At 42.1% G+C, this 17388-nt stretch overlaps 1 protein-coding gene across 1 annotated transcript in view; it reads right to left on the bottom strand.

The window, feature by feature from the left end:
• Nucleotides 1–17388, bottom strand: part of camk1a (calcium/calmodulin-dependent protein kinase Ia) — a 64100-nt gene that overhangs the window by 14338 nt on the left and 32374 nt on the right. Inside the window, exons 3-4 of the mRNA XM_042299143.1 lie at nucleotides 2545–2676; nucleotides 71–145 (exon numbers count right to left, since the gene is read on the bottom strand). Of these exons, the coding sequence (XP_042155077.1) occupies nucleotides 71–145; nucleotides 2545–2676 (207 nt within the window). The remainder of the gene's footprint in view (nucleotides 1–70; nucleotides 146–2544; nucleotides 2677–17388) is intronic.

Below are 17388 nucleotides of genomic sequence, written 5' to 3'. Positions count from 1 at the left end.
AGAGAGAGAGAGAGAGAGAGAGAGAGAGAGAGAGAGAGAGAGAGAGAGAGAAAAGAAAGAGCCGACTCACAGCTGCATGACCAGGTACAAGTGGGATGTGCTCTCAAATATATCCTCCAGTGAAACAATGTTGGTGTGCTTGATTCTGAAAAAGAAAGAAAGACACAAAGAAGACAGAAAGACAGGGATATTATTATGACAATATACACTGAGTGCACAAAACATTAAGAACACCTGCTCTTTCCATGACATAGACTGACATCGACTGAATCCAGGTGAAAGCCATGATCCCTTATTGATGTCGCTTGTTAAATCCACTTCAAATCAGTGTAGAGGAAGGGGAGGAGACAGGTTAAAGAAGGAGTTTTAAGACTTGAGTCATAGACTGTGTATGTGCCATTTCAGAGGGTGAATGGCTAGACAAAATATTTCAGTGCCTTTGAACGTGCCAGGTGCCGGTTTGTGTCAATAACTGCAACCGCTGCTGGGTTTTTCACACTCAACAGTTTCCTGTGTGTGTCAAGAATGGTCCACTGCCCAAAGCTCATCTAGCCAACTTGACAACTGTGGGAAGCATTGGAGTCAACATGGGCCAGCATCTCTGTGGAACGTTTGACACCTTGTAGAGTCCACGCCCAATGAATTGAGGCTGTTATTGAGGGAAAACGTTCAACTCAATTATTAGGAATGTGTTCATTACATTTTGGATTACTCAGTGTACAGTACTATGCTGCAAGGTGTCTCACTCTCAATACTGTCATGTGATCACCAGGTGGCACCATTGCTCTGTTTAAGAGTGTGTAGGAGTACCATACACAAAGCCTCATCCCATAAATACAGAACTTGTAATATCGTGGGGTCGGTTGTTTTCTTCTCACACCAAAACGACCAGTAGTCTCTGACAGATGAGTGTTTCATCATCTCTATTCAGAATATATGGATATATATTGGAGACAGCTCCTGTCGTTGGCTGAACACACCAGTGTCCATGTCTCCATGCAGCACCACTGACGAGAGAGAAGCGAGCCAGTTAGGGGGAGTTCTATAGTGACTGAGGGAAATACACTGGCAGGAACATCACTGGTAATACACAAGCCAACAATGAGACATCCAAGGCTGAGGCAGGACATTGCTCTGTTGTTATACTTTAAGCATGCATGTAGGCGATATGTGACACTGTGTGTTGTTGCTGTAAAGAAAAGAGAGAGGATGGAGGAGAGAGGATGTCAATGTGTATGTCTATGAGGATGTCTCTCTCCCTCCCCTCAATTCTATTTCTCCCTCGCACTGCTGCAGGGAACTCACACACACGCACACACACGTGCGCGCACATCATCTCCCCCCGCCTCTGTATGTGCTGTTGCCCTAGCAACAAGGACACTAAAAATAGGTTTATATTCTTTACTCCTGACATTTCCGGTGCACAATCCTGGTGTTTCTACTGACAGGACACATATATAAAACATATTGTATCATGCATCCAGCCAGTCCCCCTTCTCCACTGGCATTCACTGCTTAACATCAGTTTGTCTGCCGTACATTACCATGAGCCAATAGATAGATACCATGCTGTCAATTCTTTACAGTGACAGATCCTGTGTGTTATTTAAGCAATAAGGCCCAAGAGGTTGTGGTATATGGCCAATATAGCACGGCTAAGGGCTGTTCTTATGCACAATGCAACGCGGAGTTGCTATTTGCTTTATTGCTATTATTATCTGATTACCGACATAATTAGAGCAGTAAAAATAAATGTTTCATCATACCCGTGGTATGCCACGGCTGTCAGCCAATCAGCATTCAGGGCTGAAACCACCCAGTCTATAATTTCAATTTTACATTTGAGTAAATTACCAGATGCTCTTATCCAGAGCGACTTACAGGGGCAATTAGGGTTGAGTGCATTGCTCAAGGGCATAGCAACAGATGTTAGACCTAGTCTGCTCGGGGATTTGAACCAGCAACCTCTCGGTTACTGGCCCGACCGCTAGGCTACCTGCCACCTTCAGCCTCTTTCCTGAACCTGCACGTAAATGAGTATTAAAATATTTTCATGACTGATGATGGGGAAACGACCTGGTATTCATTATTAAAGCTGGAATCTGCAGTTGCTACACCCATTTTTGGACGTATGAATTATTGATATGTAGCCATTGATTCTTGAAGAATAGGCTATAACTTAGAAATGCCTCATGAGCTTAGTTCAACTGTCACTTCCACCAGAACCCAAAATAGAAGTTGGTATTACTCATGTTTGAAACAATGTAAATGTAAACAAACATCGTATCGCCTCAAAACATGGTTTAAACTATAATGTTGATATCATGGATGGTCAGTCCTTGCACCCATAGCTATGTTTATGCATTTGAGAATGATTACATTTCTTCAGGCCCATCGTTTAGCATTTTACCAAAACAGAGGCGGGGTGGCCACTTTGTTATTGTTTCAACTGCGGATTCTAGCATTAAGGATATCGGGTTGTGTGGTGGTGTGGTGTGGTGTAGTGGGCTGTGTTTTGTTGCGTTAATTCTCTATGTTACTGACCTGTGCAGCACAGCAATCTCATTCTCGATGTTGTTCTCCTTTCCCTGCAGAGCCTTCTTGGGGATACACTTGATGGCCACCAGCCTCTGGGTCCCCTTCTCCTCCGCTAGCACCACCTCCGAGAACGCCCCCCTGGAGCACAGTAAACACACGTATTCCCAAAAAATATGACACACACTTACAGTTCCACTTACTAACTGCAAAGACCAATCCAAATACTGTACATTAAATATGTGTTAAATATGCGTTGCTGAAGGTATGTCACCAATGAAAAAGTGAGGCAGTTAGTGTTGGTCCCTAGAACCCAAGTCAATAAGGCCTGCTTGTCTCAAAGGTGGGTTACTAAAACGATAGTGACATTTTAATAAGAGGAAAGGGTCTGGTCCCAAATCAATAGGTAGACTTCTTGGGAAATAAGGCGTGTGGATCACTTTGCACAAAGAGTGTTCGCACGTGAGCTGCATGACTCATGGTGGGGCGAGTGTGGCTACAGAAAGAGCCTCCCTTCCTCCTCAGGGCGGGTGAGGGTATCCCCCATAGATCCCCATGGCCTAACCAGGCACAACCTGTCCAACACATTCCCCATGGCCAGCCACTACTACCATGCACAGTCTGTCCACCATCTCTCCCACGAACGTAGGCTCTCTCCACCCAGGGAGGGCCTCCCCGTGGCTGCTATAACCAGGCACATCGTGTCTGTCCCTAACCCCATGCCAGTAGCACCTCTCTACCCATGGACGGTGTCCCCATGGCCACCCTCTAATAAGGCAGATCCTGTTTCTCTCATCCTATCCCTCCCAGTAGCAGAACAGGTTCTCTCCACCCAGGGAGGGTTTCCCCATGGAGGACTAGCTACTATAACCAGGAACATCACATGCACTCCAGGCTCTCCACAGCTGTGTGTGTCATGGCAGCCAGGTCCTGTGGGGTTCAGGGCAGAGGAGAGGCTGGATAAACAAAAACACAAGTGTTTGCTCATTCATCATCACTAGCCATCCACATTACCCATCCCAACCCCAATCCTGCCTGACTCCCACAAAAAATAACCATTGAAACAGCACTCCATCTATCTATATGTATATCTATATCTATATGTATATCTATATCTATATGTATATCTATATCTATATGTATATGTATATCTATATCTATATGTATATCTATATCTATATGTATATGTATATCTATATCTATATGTATATCTATATCTATATCTATATATATATATATAGCCAGTCTCTCTCACTGCTATTTGGGATAGCGCAGTGTTTTTGGTTGCCCCCACTACCACCTACCTGTTAGTCTCAAAGTTCACATGGCAAACGGTTTTAGAGGCACTACAGCAATGTCACCATTGTGAATTATTCAATAGGCCACCCACACACACAGCCATGTGCACGCACATCAGAAACAGATGCGGTTAGAGACAGATGACGATGAAGACGTGTACACTCACGTTACCAGCTATTATACAACCCCGCAAAAAAAATCTCTCTTTTCAGAATCAAGCACACCAACAGTGTTTTACTGGAGGACATCTTTGAGAGCACATCCCACTTGCAGCTGTGATATCTCTCTCCCCCCCGTTAAACAACACTCACACACACAACTTGATGCTATTATTTATTCAATTATATAGTAGGAATATTTCCTTGTAGAAGGAATGCAACAAAAAAAGAACAACCCAGTAAACCCACATAACAGTGTGGTTGGTATCGAGCTAAAACATGCACTGATGGGCACGCACATTCACAGAGAACTGGGGCGTTATGGTAATTCTATCACTTGTTCTGGTCAGTTCCATCCCTCCCTGCTACAGGGCATGAGGGTGAGTGGAGGGTCAGTTACGGTGCTGAGGTTCTGAGAAAATCAACATAAAGGCCCCTCTATCCCATTTGGTGAGCCTGACAACCTAATTTGGCCGACAGCACATCTCTTCATCTCTTAATTGTAAATCGCTCTGGATTAGGGTCCCTTAAATTACTAAAATGTCAATGTTAATTGAAAGCATGTAAACTTTACGGTTCTCAGCCTCTGTCACGAACAACCCTGCACTGCTGTCGGGTACATTGGCACACCACTTTCACTCACTGGCCATCACTGAGCTGAGCATTACACCAACCACACACACAACACACGGGCACGCACAGGCACACACACTTACATAACTTAAAACTAAGTTACATAACTTAAATGTAATATATTCTAATCCTATGCATTCTGTTGAATTCCCATATCTTGTTTGCTCCCCCCTTGCATTCATTTTGAAAGTCGCTGTAAGTCCTTGACTCCCCGTGATGAGACTTCCTGCCACCCATGGCCCTCAGTCTTGTGCTCAATGAGCCAGTGGGGCAGAAAGGGTTGCGTGGTTAGGCTGATTCCAAAAAGAGGGGATCAAATCTCACGCATTCACTGCACTTCCCCTTCCACATAATTGTCTTCAAATTTAGCCTGCAAGCAACAAAATCCAATAAAGTTGCACTTCTCATCGACCTGGAAAAGGAGACAAGCCATTGCTTTATTTGTGCTGTTCGACCCAGAAAAAAACTCTATATTCGCACTGTACCTATAAAGTCTGCCCTGGCCTGTTTTACAGTAAATGTTAACTGATATTTTATCACTAGGACACAAAGCCCTCTCGTAGTCTGTCAGTAAAATCCTAATGGCCTGTGCCTGGCAACCCCTAAAGACCACTGAGCTGAGGGCCTGAGGCCCATGAAAGGGACAATCAAGGAGGAGTGTATGGCTCACTCCCTCCCTCAACCCAGAGAGCTAAACATAGTGTAACTAACTATCACACACACAGATGAGGTCCATTTCAACCGAGGACAGGATTAGAAGCAGATGTGCATCTTTACTTAGCTGGTGAATTGCACGCACACACACACACACACACACACACACACGCACACACTATCGTTCAAAGGTTTGGGATCTCTTAGAAATGTCCTTGTTTTTGAAAGAAGAGCACATTGTTGGTCCATTAAAATAACATCAAATTGATCAGAAATACAGTGTAGGCATGGTTAATGTTGTAAATTACTATTGTAGCTGGAAACGGCTATTCTTTTATGGAATATCTACATAGGCATACAGAGGCCCATAATCCGCAACCATGACTGTGTTCCAATGGCACGTTGTGTTAGCTAATCCAAGTTTATAATTTTAAAAGGCTAATTGATTATTAGAAAACCCTTTTGCAATTATGTTAGCACAGCTGAAAACAGTTGTGCTGATTAAGGAAGCAATAAAACTGTCCTTCTTTAGACAATTTGAGTATCTGGAGCATCAGCATTTGTGTGTTCGATTACAGGCTCAAAATGGCCAGAAACAAAGACTTTCTTCTGAAACTTGTCAGTCTATTCTTGTTCTGAGAAATGAAAGCTATTCCATGCAAGAAATTGGCAAGAAACTGAAGATCTCATACAACGCTGTGTACTACTCCCTTCACAGAATAGTGCAAACTGTCTCAAACCAGAGTAGAAAGAGGAGTGGGAGGCCCCAGTGCACAACTGAGCAAGAGAACAAGTACATTAGAGTGTCTAGTTTGAGAAACAGACGCAGTCCTCAAATGGCAGCTTCTTTAAATAGTACCCGAAAAAAAACAGTCTCAACGTCAACAGTGAAGAGGCGACTGGGATGCTAGCCTTCTAGGCAGAGTTGCAGAGAAAAAGCCATATCTCAGACTGGCCAATAAAAAGAAAAGATTAAGATGGGCAAAAGAACAGACACTGGACAGAGGAACTCTGCCTAGAAGGCCAGCATCCCGGAGTCGCCTCTTCAACTGTTTGCCATTAGTGGAAATACATTTTATTGTTGCCAAAAGTTTGCCGCAGATTCACCACTAGTGGCAAACATTTGCAAACTTCTGGTAACATTGTTTTGCACACTATTTATGTCACGATCGTCGTAAGAAGCGGACCAAAGCGCAGCGTGGTGTGAATGCATAATTTAATAGATGATGAAAAACACAAAGTAAACTGTACAAAAACAATAAACGACCGTGAAGCTATCATAAGAACTGTGCTGACACAAGCAACTAACATAGACAATCACCCACAAACAAACAGTGAAACCCAGGCTACCTAAGTATGATTCTCAATCAGAGACAACTAATGACACCTGCCTCTGATTGAGAGCCATACTAGCCCGAAACATAGGGCGGCAGGGTAGCCTAGTGGTTAGAGCGTTGGACTAGTAACCGGAAGGTTGCAAGTTCAAACCCCTGAGCTGACAAGGAACAAATCTGTTGTTCTGCCCCTGAACAGGCTGTCATTGAAAATAAGAATTTGTTCTTAACTGACTTGCCTAGTAAAATAAATAGAAATCCCAAAATCATAGAAAAACAAACAGACTGCCCACCCCAACTCATGCCCTGACCATACTAAATAACAACAAAATAAAGGTCAGAACGTGACAATTTAATTTTCAACAAACTTGCCGCAATAAATTATTTTTTCTAAGGGGATATTATATCTATACTTTGACTCCAAGTATCGATAAATGTTAATTTTTGCTAGAGTTGGCTAACGCTAGTCGACTATACTTGCGGCAAAACTTTTTTCCATCCTATAACCTGTTCTCAATCTACTTTTTAAATAGTGAGCCATGTTTCCAGTACTTTTATTGCCATGACTGATCAAACATTTTCTCATGCTCTCATCTCTCTGCAGCAGACTTACAGTATAGAGACATACAGTATAGAGAGCAATATGTTTGGAACATCAAATAGCAATAAAATCACAATATTGAATCACAATACATATAAAATCGTGAGAATAGCAATACATATTGTATCGGCACTTAAGTATCATGATATTGTATTCGTGAAGTCACTGGCAATTCCCAGGTCTAAAACGGAAGCTTAGCAGCGATCTGAAAAACAATACATACTGGTATTTAAATCATTTATAGAATAACACGACTACTACAGATGATTGCTTATAACACTTCCAGTATGCCACAATATTGATATTATCCTTAGCAATGGTGACACCAACACCATCTCAGATATGTGGGTTGAGAGAATAATTTCCCAAAATGGAGAATGGATTAAATTTGCCATAGATAAATATGCAGGCCAGCGATGGTTCAGCTAGTGTAATGTGTCTCTAGTGCAGTGATCTGAGTGCACACAAGAATATGAGTGGTGAGTGAGAATGAGAGGCAGAGAGGAAAGGAGGCTGTGTTTAACCTAGGTTGACATGCAGGGGGAGAGAGAGGGGGGAGGAACGGAGCGTGACAGACCGCGCGCAGGCACACATGCACGCACAGAGTCTGTAGAAACATCACTAGCCTTTTAGCTCTGAGCTTGTAAGCTTTCCATCATTAGCATGGGAATAAATCTCAGCCATGAGAGAACTATCGCAACCATCACCCAACCGAGCCCAAATATTTGGTGCACAAACATATGGATTGAATACACATGCAGTACACACTGTTCATACACGCACAGTAATACACTGGCTTGTAGTCAATGTTTGCCATTAGCTATTGATGTAAACCTGAGTCCCTGGGGTCTCTCATATTACCAAAATATTGTAGTGGCCAGTGCCAATATGTGTAATGATACCGGTGTGCTTTTAGAATCCACATCCAAATAGACATGTACTGTATGTGGTGATGTCTTCTCTACTCTATAATAGCTTCATTAACTTATCAAATCAAACAAGTGTTGTGAGCCAAATGCAAATTCATATACAGATCTGCCATCTTAAGGATCCGCCCCTTTTTTCCCCAATTTTCGCCTAAAATGACATACCCAAATCTTACTGCCTGTAACTCAGGCCCTGCGGCAAGGATACGCATATTCTTGGTACCGTTTCAAAGGAAACACTTTGAAGTTTGTGGAATTGTGAAAGGAATGTAGGAGAATATAACACAATAGATCTGGTAAAAGATAATACAAAGAAAAAACAACCGTTCTTTTGGGGTTAAATACAGAGACTTCAGAAAGTATTCATACCCCTTGACTTGTTCAACATTTTGTTATGTTACAGCCTGAATTGTGTCACTGGCCTACAGACAATACTCAATAATGTCAAAGTGGAATTATGTTTTTAAAAATGTTCTAATTAATAAATGAAAAGCTGAAATGTCTTGAGTCAATAAGTATTCATCCCCTTTGTAATGACAAGCCTAAATAAGTTCAGGAGTAAACATTTGCTGAACAAGTCACATAATAAGTGTCATGGGACTCACTCTGTGTGCAATAATAGTGTTTAACATGATTTTTTTTATGACTACCTCATCTCTGTACCCTACACATTCAAAAATCTATAAGGTCCCTCAGTCGAGCAGTACATTTTAAACACAAATTCAACCACAAAGACCAGGGAGGTTTTCCAATGCCTCACAAAGAAGAGCACCTATTGGTAGGTGGGAAAAATAAAAATAATTGAATATCCCTTTGAGCATGGTGATGTTATTAATTACACTTTGGATGGTGTATCAATACACCCAGTCATTACAAACATACAGGGAGGAAGGAACCGATCAGGAATTTCACCATGAGGCCAGTGGTAACTTTAAAACAGTTACAGAGTTAAATGACTGTGATAGGAGAACACTGAGGATGGATCAACAACATTGTAGTTACTCTACAATGCTAACCTACAGTGCCTTCGGAAAGTGTTCAGACCCCTTGAATTTTTCTACATTTAGCCTTATTCTAAAATGGATTTTAAAATATTTTTAAAATCCTCAGCAATCTACACACACTACCCCATAATGACTAAGCGAAAAACAGGTTTTTAGAAATCTTTGCAAATGTATTAACATAAGTATTCAGACCCCAAAATATCTAAACCTGTTTACTTTGTCATTGTGGGGTATTGTGTAGATGAGGAAAAAAACAATGTAATATATTTTAGAATAAGGCTGTAACCTAACCAAATTTGGAAAAAGTCAAGGGGTCTGAATACTTTCCGAAGGCACTGTAAATTAAAGAGTAAAAAGAAGCAAGCCTGTACAGAATTGTAAAAAATCCAAAACATGCATCTTGTTTGCAATAAGGCACTAAAGTAAAATTGCTAAATATTTGGCAAAGAAATTACCTTTACGTCGTGAATACAAAGTTTAACTTTTGGGGGCAAATCCAACACAAATCTTCAAGCATGGTGGCTGCATTATGTTAAGAAACGGAATAGAGATAAAATTCTAAATCAAATAGCTAAATTATCCATGATATGACCATCTTAAAACAATTACATATGTTAGCATCAGGAAATTAAAATGAGCCTTGTGAGCTGGCTGAAAATGAGCAGTTATCTTTCTCTGCATGCGGGTGCAGTGGAGTCATTGGATCAGGGCTTGCTATCAAAATGATGTTCTCAAATCAAATCAAATGTATTTATATAGCCATTCGTACATTGGCTGATATCTCAAAGTGCTGTACAGAAACCCAGCCTAAAACCCCAAACAGCAAGCAATGCAGGTGTAGAAGCATGGTGGCTAGGAAAAACTAACTAGAAAGGCCAAAACCTAGGAAGAAACCTAGAGAGGGACCAGGCTATGTGGGGTGGCCAGTCCTCTTCTGGCTGTGCCGGGTGGAGATTATAACAGAACAGAATGTTCTCTCTCGCTTGTGCAAACACTAGGCCTCGGTCCTATTACTGCAACATTCAAATGTACAAAAATGGATCTAAAATGCAGCCATACACATCAACAACCATTGTTTTATATAGCTTAATAACACAACATGTATATTGGTCTCCACTGAGCTACGACATACAAGTGTCTAGTGCAGGACTCACCAACCTTGTTCCTGGAGAGCTACTGTCCTGTAGGTTTTCACTCCAACCTGATTCTAATAATTAGCTGGTTGATAAACTGAACCAGGTTAGTTACAACTGGGGTTGGAGCGAAAACCTACAGGTGGGTAGCTCTCCATGAACAGGGTTGGAGACCCCTGGTCGAGTGTATCCTAAGTTTACGGATTAACTCAAAAGTAACTCAATACCCCGATTGACTTGATGTAGTTACACATTTCAAATATGGACAGTCAAGGGTTGTTTTACTCCCCATCTTGATTAGAAATGTCCATACCAGACACTTTTGGATAACATTATAGGAAACTAATCAAATAAGTCAGTAGGCTACACCAACATTAGGTTCCAGTCATACAAAGTGTAGGGTAAATTGCAACAGTAGATTTAAACGAGGAAATACTTTATTTATATTGTACGGAATGCTTGTCAAATAAATCAATCAGCCTTACTCTGTTCAAAAAGGACTTAGTTGTTGCAATGACAATACCAACCAGAGGGCAAACATATCTTGAAAGACTGTGGTTACAAGCACCTTTTATGGAGCAGTAGAGGTGCCCAATAATGGTTGCAATTAAGATCAGCTGTGTGGGTGAATTTAGCGTGAATGTATGGTTCAACGAGACATCAACTGGCGATAATAAGGATGCTTGCTGCCTTTTGAGGAAGATTTTCGATGTAGGGTGTCAAAATTGGCATGTCCCAATCCCATGTAGGAGGCTATCCCATAACACCTTGCGGCGCACCGGGGAAAAAATGTGAATTAATGACCGACAGAAATCCCTGCTTGGGAACACTTTCCAGAAGAATAATAAATCATTTGGAAATGTAAGTGTAACGTTTATTTATTCACAAAATTATGTTTACATGTTCAACAAATTACTTTCATTTGAATTGTGAATTCAAATGTTGAGTAACTGGTGTTTAAGAGTTCGTTGCTAAGCTAGCTAGCTAACACGCTGGCCACGACTGCCAGCGATCTCATCCCGTTTATATCGGCTGTTTTCGAGATGAACACCCTAAACTAACTAGTCGTAGATTCAGCAATGTCTCAATTGTGAAGAACCAGACAGTTTTTTAAATTTTTTATCCTGAATTGGTGAACTTGCTAGACAGCAAATCGTTTTCAGGTACTAAAGTGGGCACCTGATCGCGTTTCACTCCATTGCATTGGCTTGGCAGGAGAAAACAGTCCTGCCCAATAGCCAGCCAAGTTATTTGTACATCCTGTTGATGAGTCTGCAGCATTGAAGGTCCCCATGAAAACAGTGGGCTCCATCCTTCTTATATGGAACCATCTGACTGGCCAAACTGAGCAATCGGGGTAGAAGGGCCTTGGTCAGGGAGGTGACCAAGAACCCGATGGTCACTCTGAAGGAGCTCCAGAGTTCCTCTGTAGAGAATCTTCCAGAAGGACAAACCTCTCTGCAGCACTCCACCAATCAGGCCTTTATGGTACCGTGGCCAGTCGGAAGCCACTCCTCAGTAAAAGGCACATGACAGCCCGCTTTGAGCTTGCCAAAAGCCACCTAGAGACTCCCAGTTCATGAAAAACAAGATTCTCTGGTCTGATGAAACCAAGATTGAACTCTTTGGCCTGAAGGCCAAGCGTCGCGTCTGGAGGAAACCTGGCACCATCCCTATGGTGAAGCATGGTAGTGGCAGCATCATGCTGTGGGGATGTTTTTCAGCGACAGGGAAAGGGAGACTAGTAAGGATCAGGGAAAGATGAATGGAGCAAAGTACAGAGAGAGACTTGATAACCTGCTCCAGAGCGTTCAGAACCTGAGACTGAGGCCGAAGGTTCACCTTCCAACCGGACAACAACCACAGCCAAGACGATGCAGGACTGGCTTCGGGACAAGTTTCAATATCCTTGAATGGCCTAGCCAAATCCCGGACTTGAACCCGATCGAACATCTCTGGAGTAGAGGTCGACCGATTAATCAGAATGGCCGATTAGTTGGGGCCGATTTCAGGTTTTCACAACAATTGGAAATCGGTATTTCTGGACACCGATTTGGCCGATTAAAAAAATGATATACTGTATATATATATATATATATATATTTTTTACAAATCTTTATTTACCTAGGCAAGTCAGTTATTAAGAACACATTCTTATTTTCAATGACGGCCTAGGAACAGTGGGTTAACTGCCTCGTTCAGGGGCAGAACGACAGATGTTTACCTTGTCAGCTTGGGGGGATTCAATCTTGCAACCTTACAGTTAACTAGTCCAACGCTCCAACCACCTGCCTCTCATTGAACTCCACGAGGAGCCTGCCTGTTACGCGAATGCAGTAAGCCAAGGTAAGTTGCTAGCTAGCATTAAACTTATCTTAAAAAACAATCAATCAATCATAATCACTAGTTAACTACACATGGTTGATGATATTACTAGTTTATCTAGCGTGTCCTGCGTTGCATATAATCAATGCGGTGCGTATCGTTGCTCCAATGTGTACCTAACCATAAACATCAATGCCTTTCTTAAAATCAATACACAGAAGTATATATTTTAAAACCTGCATATTTAGCTCAAAGAAATCCAGGTTAGCAGGCAATATTAACCAGGTGAAATTGTGTCACTTCTCATGCGTTCATTGCACCCAGAGTCAGTGTATATGCAACAGTTTGGGCCACCTAATTTGCCAGAATTTTACGTAATTAGGACATAAAATTGAAGATTGTGCAATGTAACAGGAATATTTAGACTTATGGATTCCAACCGTTACATAAAATACGGAACGGTTCCGTATTTCACTGAAAGAATAAATGTCTTGTTTTCGAGATGATAGTTTCCGGATTCGACGATATTAATGACCGAAGGCTCGTATTTCTGTGTGTTATGTTATAACTAAGTCTATGATTTGATAGAGCAGTCTGACTGAGCGGTGGTAGGCACCATTCATTCAAACAGCACTTTCGTGCGTTTTGCCAGCAGATCTTGGCAAGCACAGCCCTGTTTATGACTTCAAGCCTATCAACTCCCGAGATTAGGCTGGTGTAACCGATGTGAAATGGCTAGCTAGTTAGCGGGGTGCGCGCTAATAGTGTTTCAAACGTCACTCGCTCTGAGACTTGGAGTGGTTATTTCCCTTGCTCTGCAAGGGCCGCGGCTTTTGTGGAGCGATGGGTACCGCTGCTTCGAGGGTGGCTGTTGTCGTTCGAGCGGTCCTACCTGGTTCGAGCCCAGATAGGAGCGAGGAGAGGGACGGAAGCTATACTGTTACACTGGCAATACTAAAGTGACTATAAGAACATCCAATAGTCAAAGGTTAATGAAATACAAATGGTATAGAGAGAAATAGTCCTATAATAACTACAACCTAAAACGTCTTACCTGGGAATATTGAAGATTCATGTTAAAAGGATTCACCAGCTTTCATATGAGCAAGGAACTTAAACGTTAGCTTTCTTACATGGCACATATTGCACTTTTACTTCCTTCTCCAACACTTTGTTTTTGCATTATTTAAACCAAATTAAACATGTTTCATTATTTATTTGAGGCTAAATTGATTTTATTGATGTATTATATTAAGTTAAGTGTTCATTCAGTATTGTTGTAATTGTCATTATTATAAATAAATAAAATTGTCCGATTAATCGGTATCGGCTGTTTTTGGTTCTCCAATATTCGGTATCGGCGTTGAAAAATTATAATCGGTCGACCTCTACTCTGGAGACCTGAAAATAGCTGTGCAGCAACGCTCCCCATCCAACCTGACAGAGCTTGAGAGGATCTGCAGAGAAGATTGGGAGAAACTCCCCAAATACAGGTGTGCCAAGCTTGTAGTGTCATACCCAAGGAGACTCTATGCTGTAATCGCCGCCAAATGTGCTACAACAAAGTACTGAGTAAAGAAAGGGTCTGAATACGTATTACATTTACATATTTCAGATTTTTAATACATTTGCAAACATTTCTAAACCTGTTTTTGCTTGGTTATTATGTGGTATTGTATGTAGATTGGGGGGAATCATCCATTTTAGAAAAAGGCTATAACCTAACAAAATATGGAAAGTCAAGGGATCTGAATATTTTCCGAAGGCACTGTAGATAATTATAACAAATCAAATGTTATTGGTCACATACACATGGTTAGCAGATGTTATTGCGAGTGTAGTGAAATGCTTGCTGTGGAATTGTTAGACTACAAGTTAGATATTGCTGCACTGTCGGAACTAGAAGCACAATCAAGAATATATACAAATATATGGATGAGCAATGACAGAGCGGCATAGGCAAGATGCAATAGATGGTATAAAATACAGTATATACATGAGATAAGTAATGCAAGATATGTAAACATTTTTAAAGTGACTAGTGATCCATTTATTAAAGTGGCCAATGATTTCAAGTCTGTATGTAGGCAGCAGCCTCTCTGTGTTAATGATGGCTGTTTAACAGACTGATGGCCTTGAGATGTTTTTCAGTCTCTCGGTCCCAGCTTTGATTCACCAGTACTGACCTCGCCTTCTGGATGGTAATGGGGTGAACAGGCAGTGGCTCGGGTGGTTGTTGTTCTTGAAGATCTTTTTGGCTTTCCTGTGACATTGGGTGCTGTAAGTGTCCTGGAGGGCAGGTAGTTTGCCCCCAGTGATGTGTTGTGTATACCGCACCACCCTCTGGAGAGCCTTGCGGTTGTGGGCGGTGCAGTTGCCGTACCAGGTGGTGATACAGCCCAACAGGATGCTCTCAATTGTGTATCTGTAAAAGTTTGAGGATTTGGGGTGATAAGCCAAACTTCTTCAGCCTCCTGAGGTTGAAGAGGCGCTGTTGCGCCTTCTTCACCACACTGTCTGTGTGGGTGGACCATTTCCACCTTCTCCACTGCTGTCCTGTCTGTGGACAGGGGGGTGCTCCCTCTGCTGTTTCCTTAAGTCCATGATCATTTCCTTTTGTTTTGTTGATGTTGAGTGCGAGGTTGTTTTCCCGCCCTCACCTCCTCCCTGTAGCCTGTCTCGTTGTTGTTGGTAATCAAGCCTACTACTGTTGCGTCTGCAAACTTGATGATTTGAGTTGGAGGCGTGCAAGGCCACGCAGTCAGAAGTGAACAGGGAGTACAGGAGGGGGCTGAGCATGCACCCTTGTTGGGCCCCAGTGTTGAGGATCAGCGAAGTAGAAATGTTGTTTCCTACCTTCACCACCTGGGGCCGGCCCGTCAGGAAGTCCAGGACCCAATTGTACAGGGTGGGGTTGAGACTAGTGATGCACTGATATGACATTTTTGGCCGATACCAATATCCATTATTTTCCTTGCCAAAAAAAAAACGATACCGATTTTATTACAATTTGTACAGTTAAATAGTTAACACACATAGACGCAGCGGTCTAAGGCACTGCATCTCAGTGCAAAAGGCGTCACTACAGTCCCTGGTTCAAATCCAGGCTGTATCACATTTGGCCATGATTGGGAGTCCCATAGGATGGCGCACAACTTGCCCAGCGTCATCCAGGCTGTCATTGTAAATAACTGACTTGCCTAGTTAAAGGTTACACACACACACACACACACACTGACCAAAAAGTTATTTTGTTGGCATTTACGTATGTCCCCATTACCAGTAAATCATAATCAAAAACCTGTTTCTTTCACTTACTTGCTGTGCTGTTTCGTTGTTCAGTCATTTCATTCTCAACCAGGATTTCTATGGAACGCTGTTTGGGTTTTTAAAAGATACACTATTTGACGTGTCAAATAATACGACAATCTGATTCAGTAGCTACAGTTAGCGAGCTAACTATATAGCTAGGTGTCATCTAAAATAACCTTAATTTATAAGACAGTTACTTGATTAATGGTGGTCGGACCCATCTATGTGAAGCTAGCCACAATAAGGATTAGCCACAATAATGGACTTTGCGGTTAGCCTTCAAAATAAAAGCATGGCATAATTCTACTACTTGTATTCATTTGCATCACTCAATGACACTTATTTTGAAGGCAAACCGCAAATTCCACTTGGGGGCTATTTTGTAAATGACATCGCCGACGTCAAGGATCGGTAGGATAGTCAATTTTACGAGGGTATGTTTGGAATGAGTGAAGGATGCTTTGTAGCGAAATAGGAAGCCGATTCTAGATTTAATTTAGGATTGGAAATGCTTAATGTGAATCTGGAAAGTGAGTTTAGTCTAACCAGACACCTAGGTATTTGTAGTTGTCCACATATTTTAAGTCAGAACTGTCCAGAGTAGTGATGCTAGTCGGGCGGGCCGGTGCGGGCAGCAATCGGTAGAAGAGCATGCATTTAGTTGTACTTGCATTTAAAAGCAGTTGGAGGCCACGGAAGGAGTGTTGTATAGCATTGAAGCTTGTTTGGAGGTTTGTTAAGTGTCCAAAGAAGGGCCAGATGTTTATAGAATGCATAGAGGTGGATCAGAGAATCACCAGCAGCAAAAGCGACATCATTGATATATAGAGAGAAAATACTGGTCCCGAGAATTGAACCCTGTGGCACCCCCATACAGACTGCCAGAGGTTCGGACATCAGGCCTTCCAATTTGACACACTGAACCACACTGAGAAGTAGTTGGTGAACCAGGAAAGGCAGTCATTTGAGAGTCCAAGGCTGTTGGGTCTGCCGACAAGAATGTGATGATTGACATAGTAGAAAGCCTTGGCCAGGTCGATGAAGGTGGCTGCACAGTACTGTCTTTTATCGATGGTGATTATGATATCGTTTAGGACCTTGAGCGTGACTGAGGTGCACCCATGACCAGCTCGGAAACCAGATTGCGTAGTAGAGACGGTGGGATTCTAAATGGTCGGTGATCTGTTTGTTTACTTGGCTCTCGAAGATTTTAGAAAAGCAGGGCAGGATGGATATAGGTCTATACCAGTTTTGGTCTAGAGTGTCTCCCCCTTTGAAGAGGGGGATGACCGCGGCAGCTTTCCAATCTTTGGGGATCTCAGAAAATACGAAAGAGGTTGAACAGGAAGGTAATTGGGGTTGCAACAATTTTGGAGGATAATTTTTAGAAAGATAGGGTCCAGATGATCTAGCCCAGCTCATTTGTAGGATCTAGATTTTACAGCTCTTTCAGAACATCAACTGTCTGGATTTG

The sequence above is a fragment of the Oncorhynchus tshawytscha genome, linkage group LG02, assembly GCF_018296145.1.
Source record: "Oncorhynchus tshawytscha isolate Ot180627B linkage group LG02, Otsh_v2.0, whole genome shotgun sequence".
NCBI lineage: Eukaryota > Metazoa > Chordata > Actinopteri > Salmoniformes > Salmonidae > Oncorhynchus > Oncorhynchus tshawytscha.
This window is presented reverse-complemented; position numbering and strand designations above follow the sequence as displayed.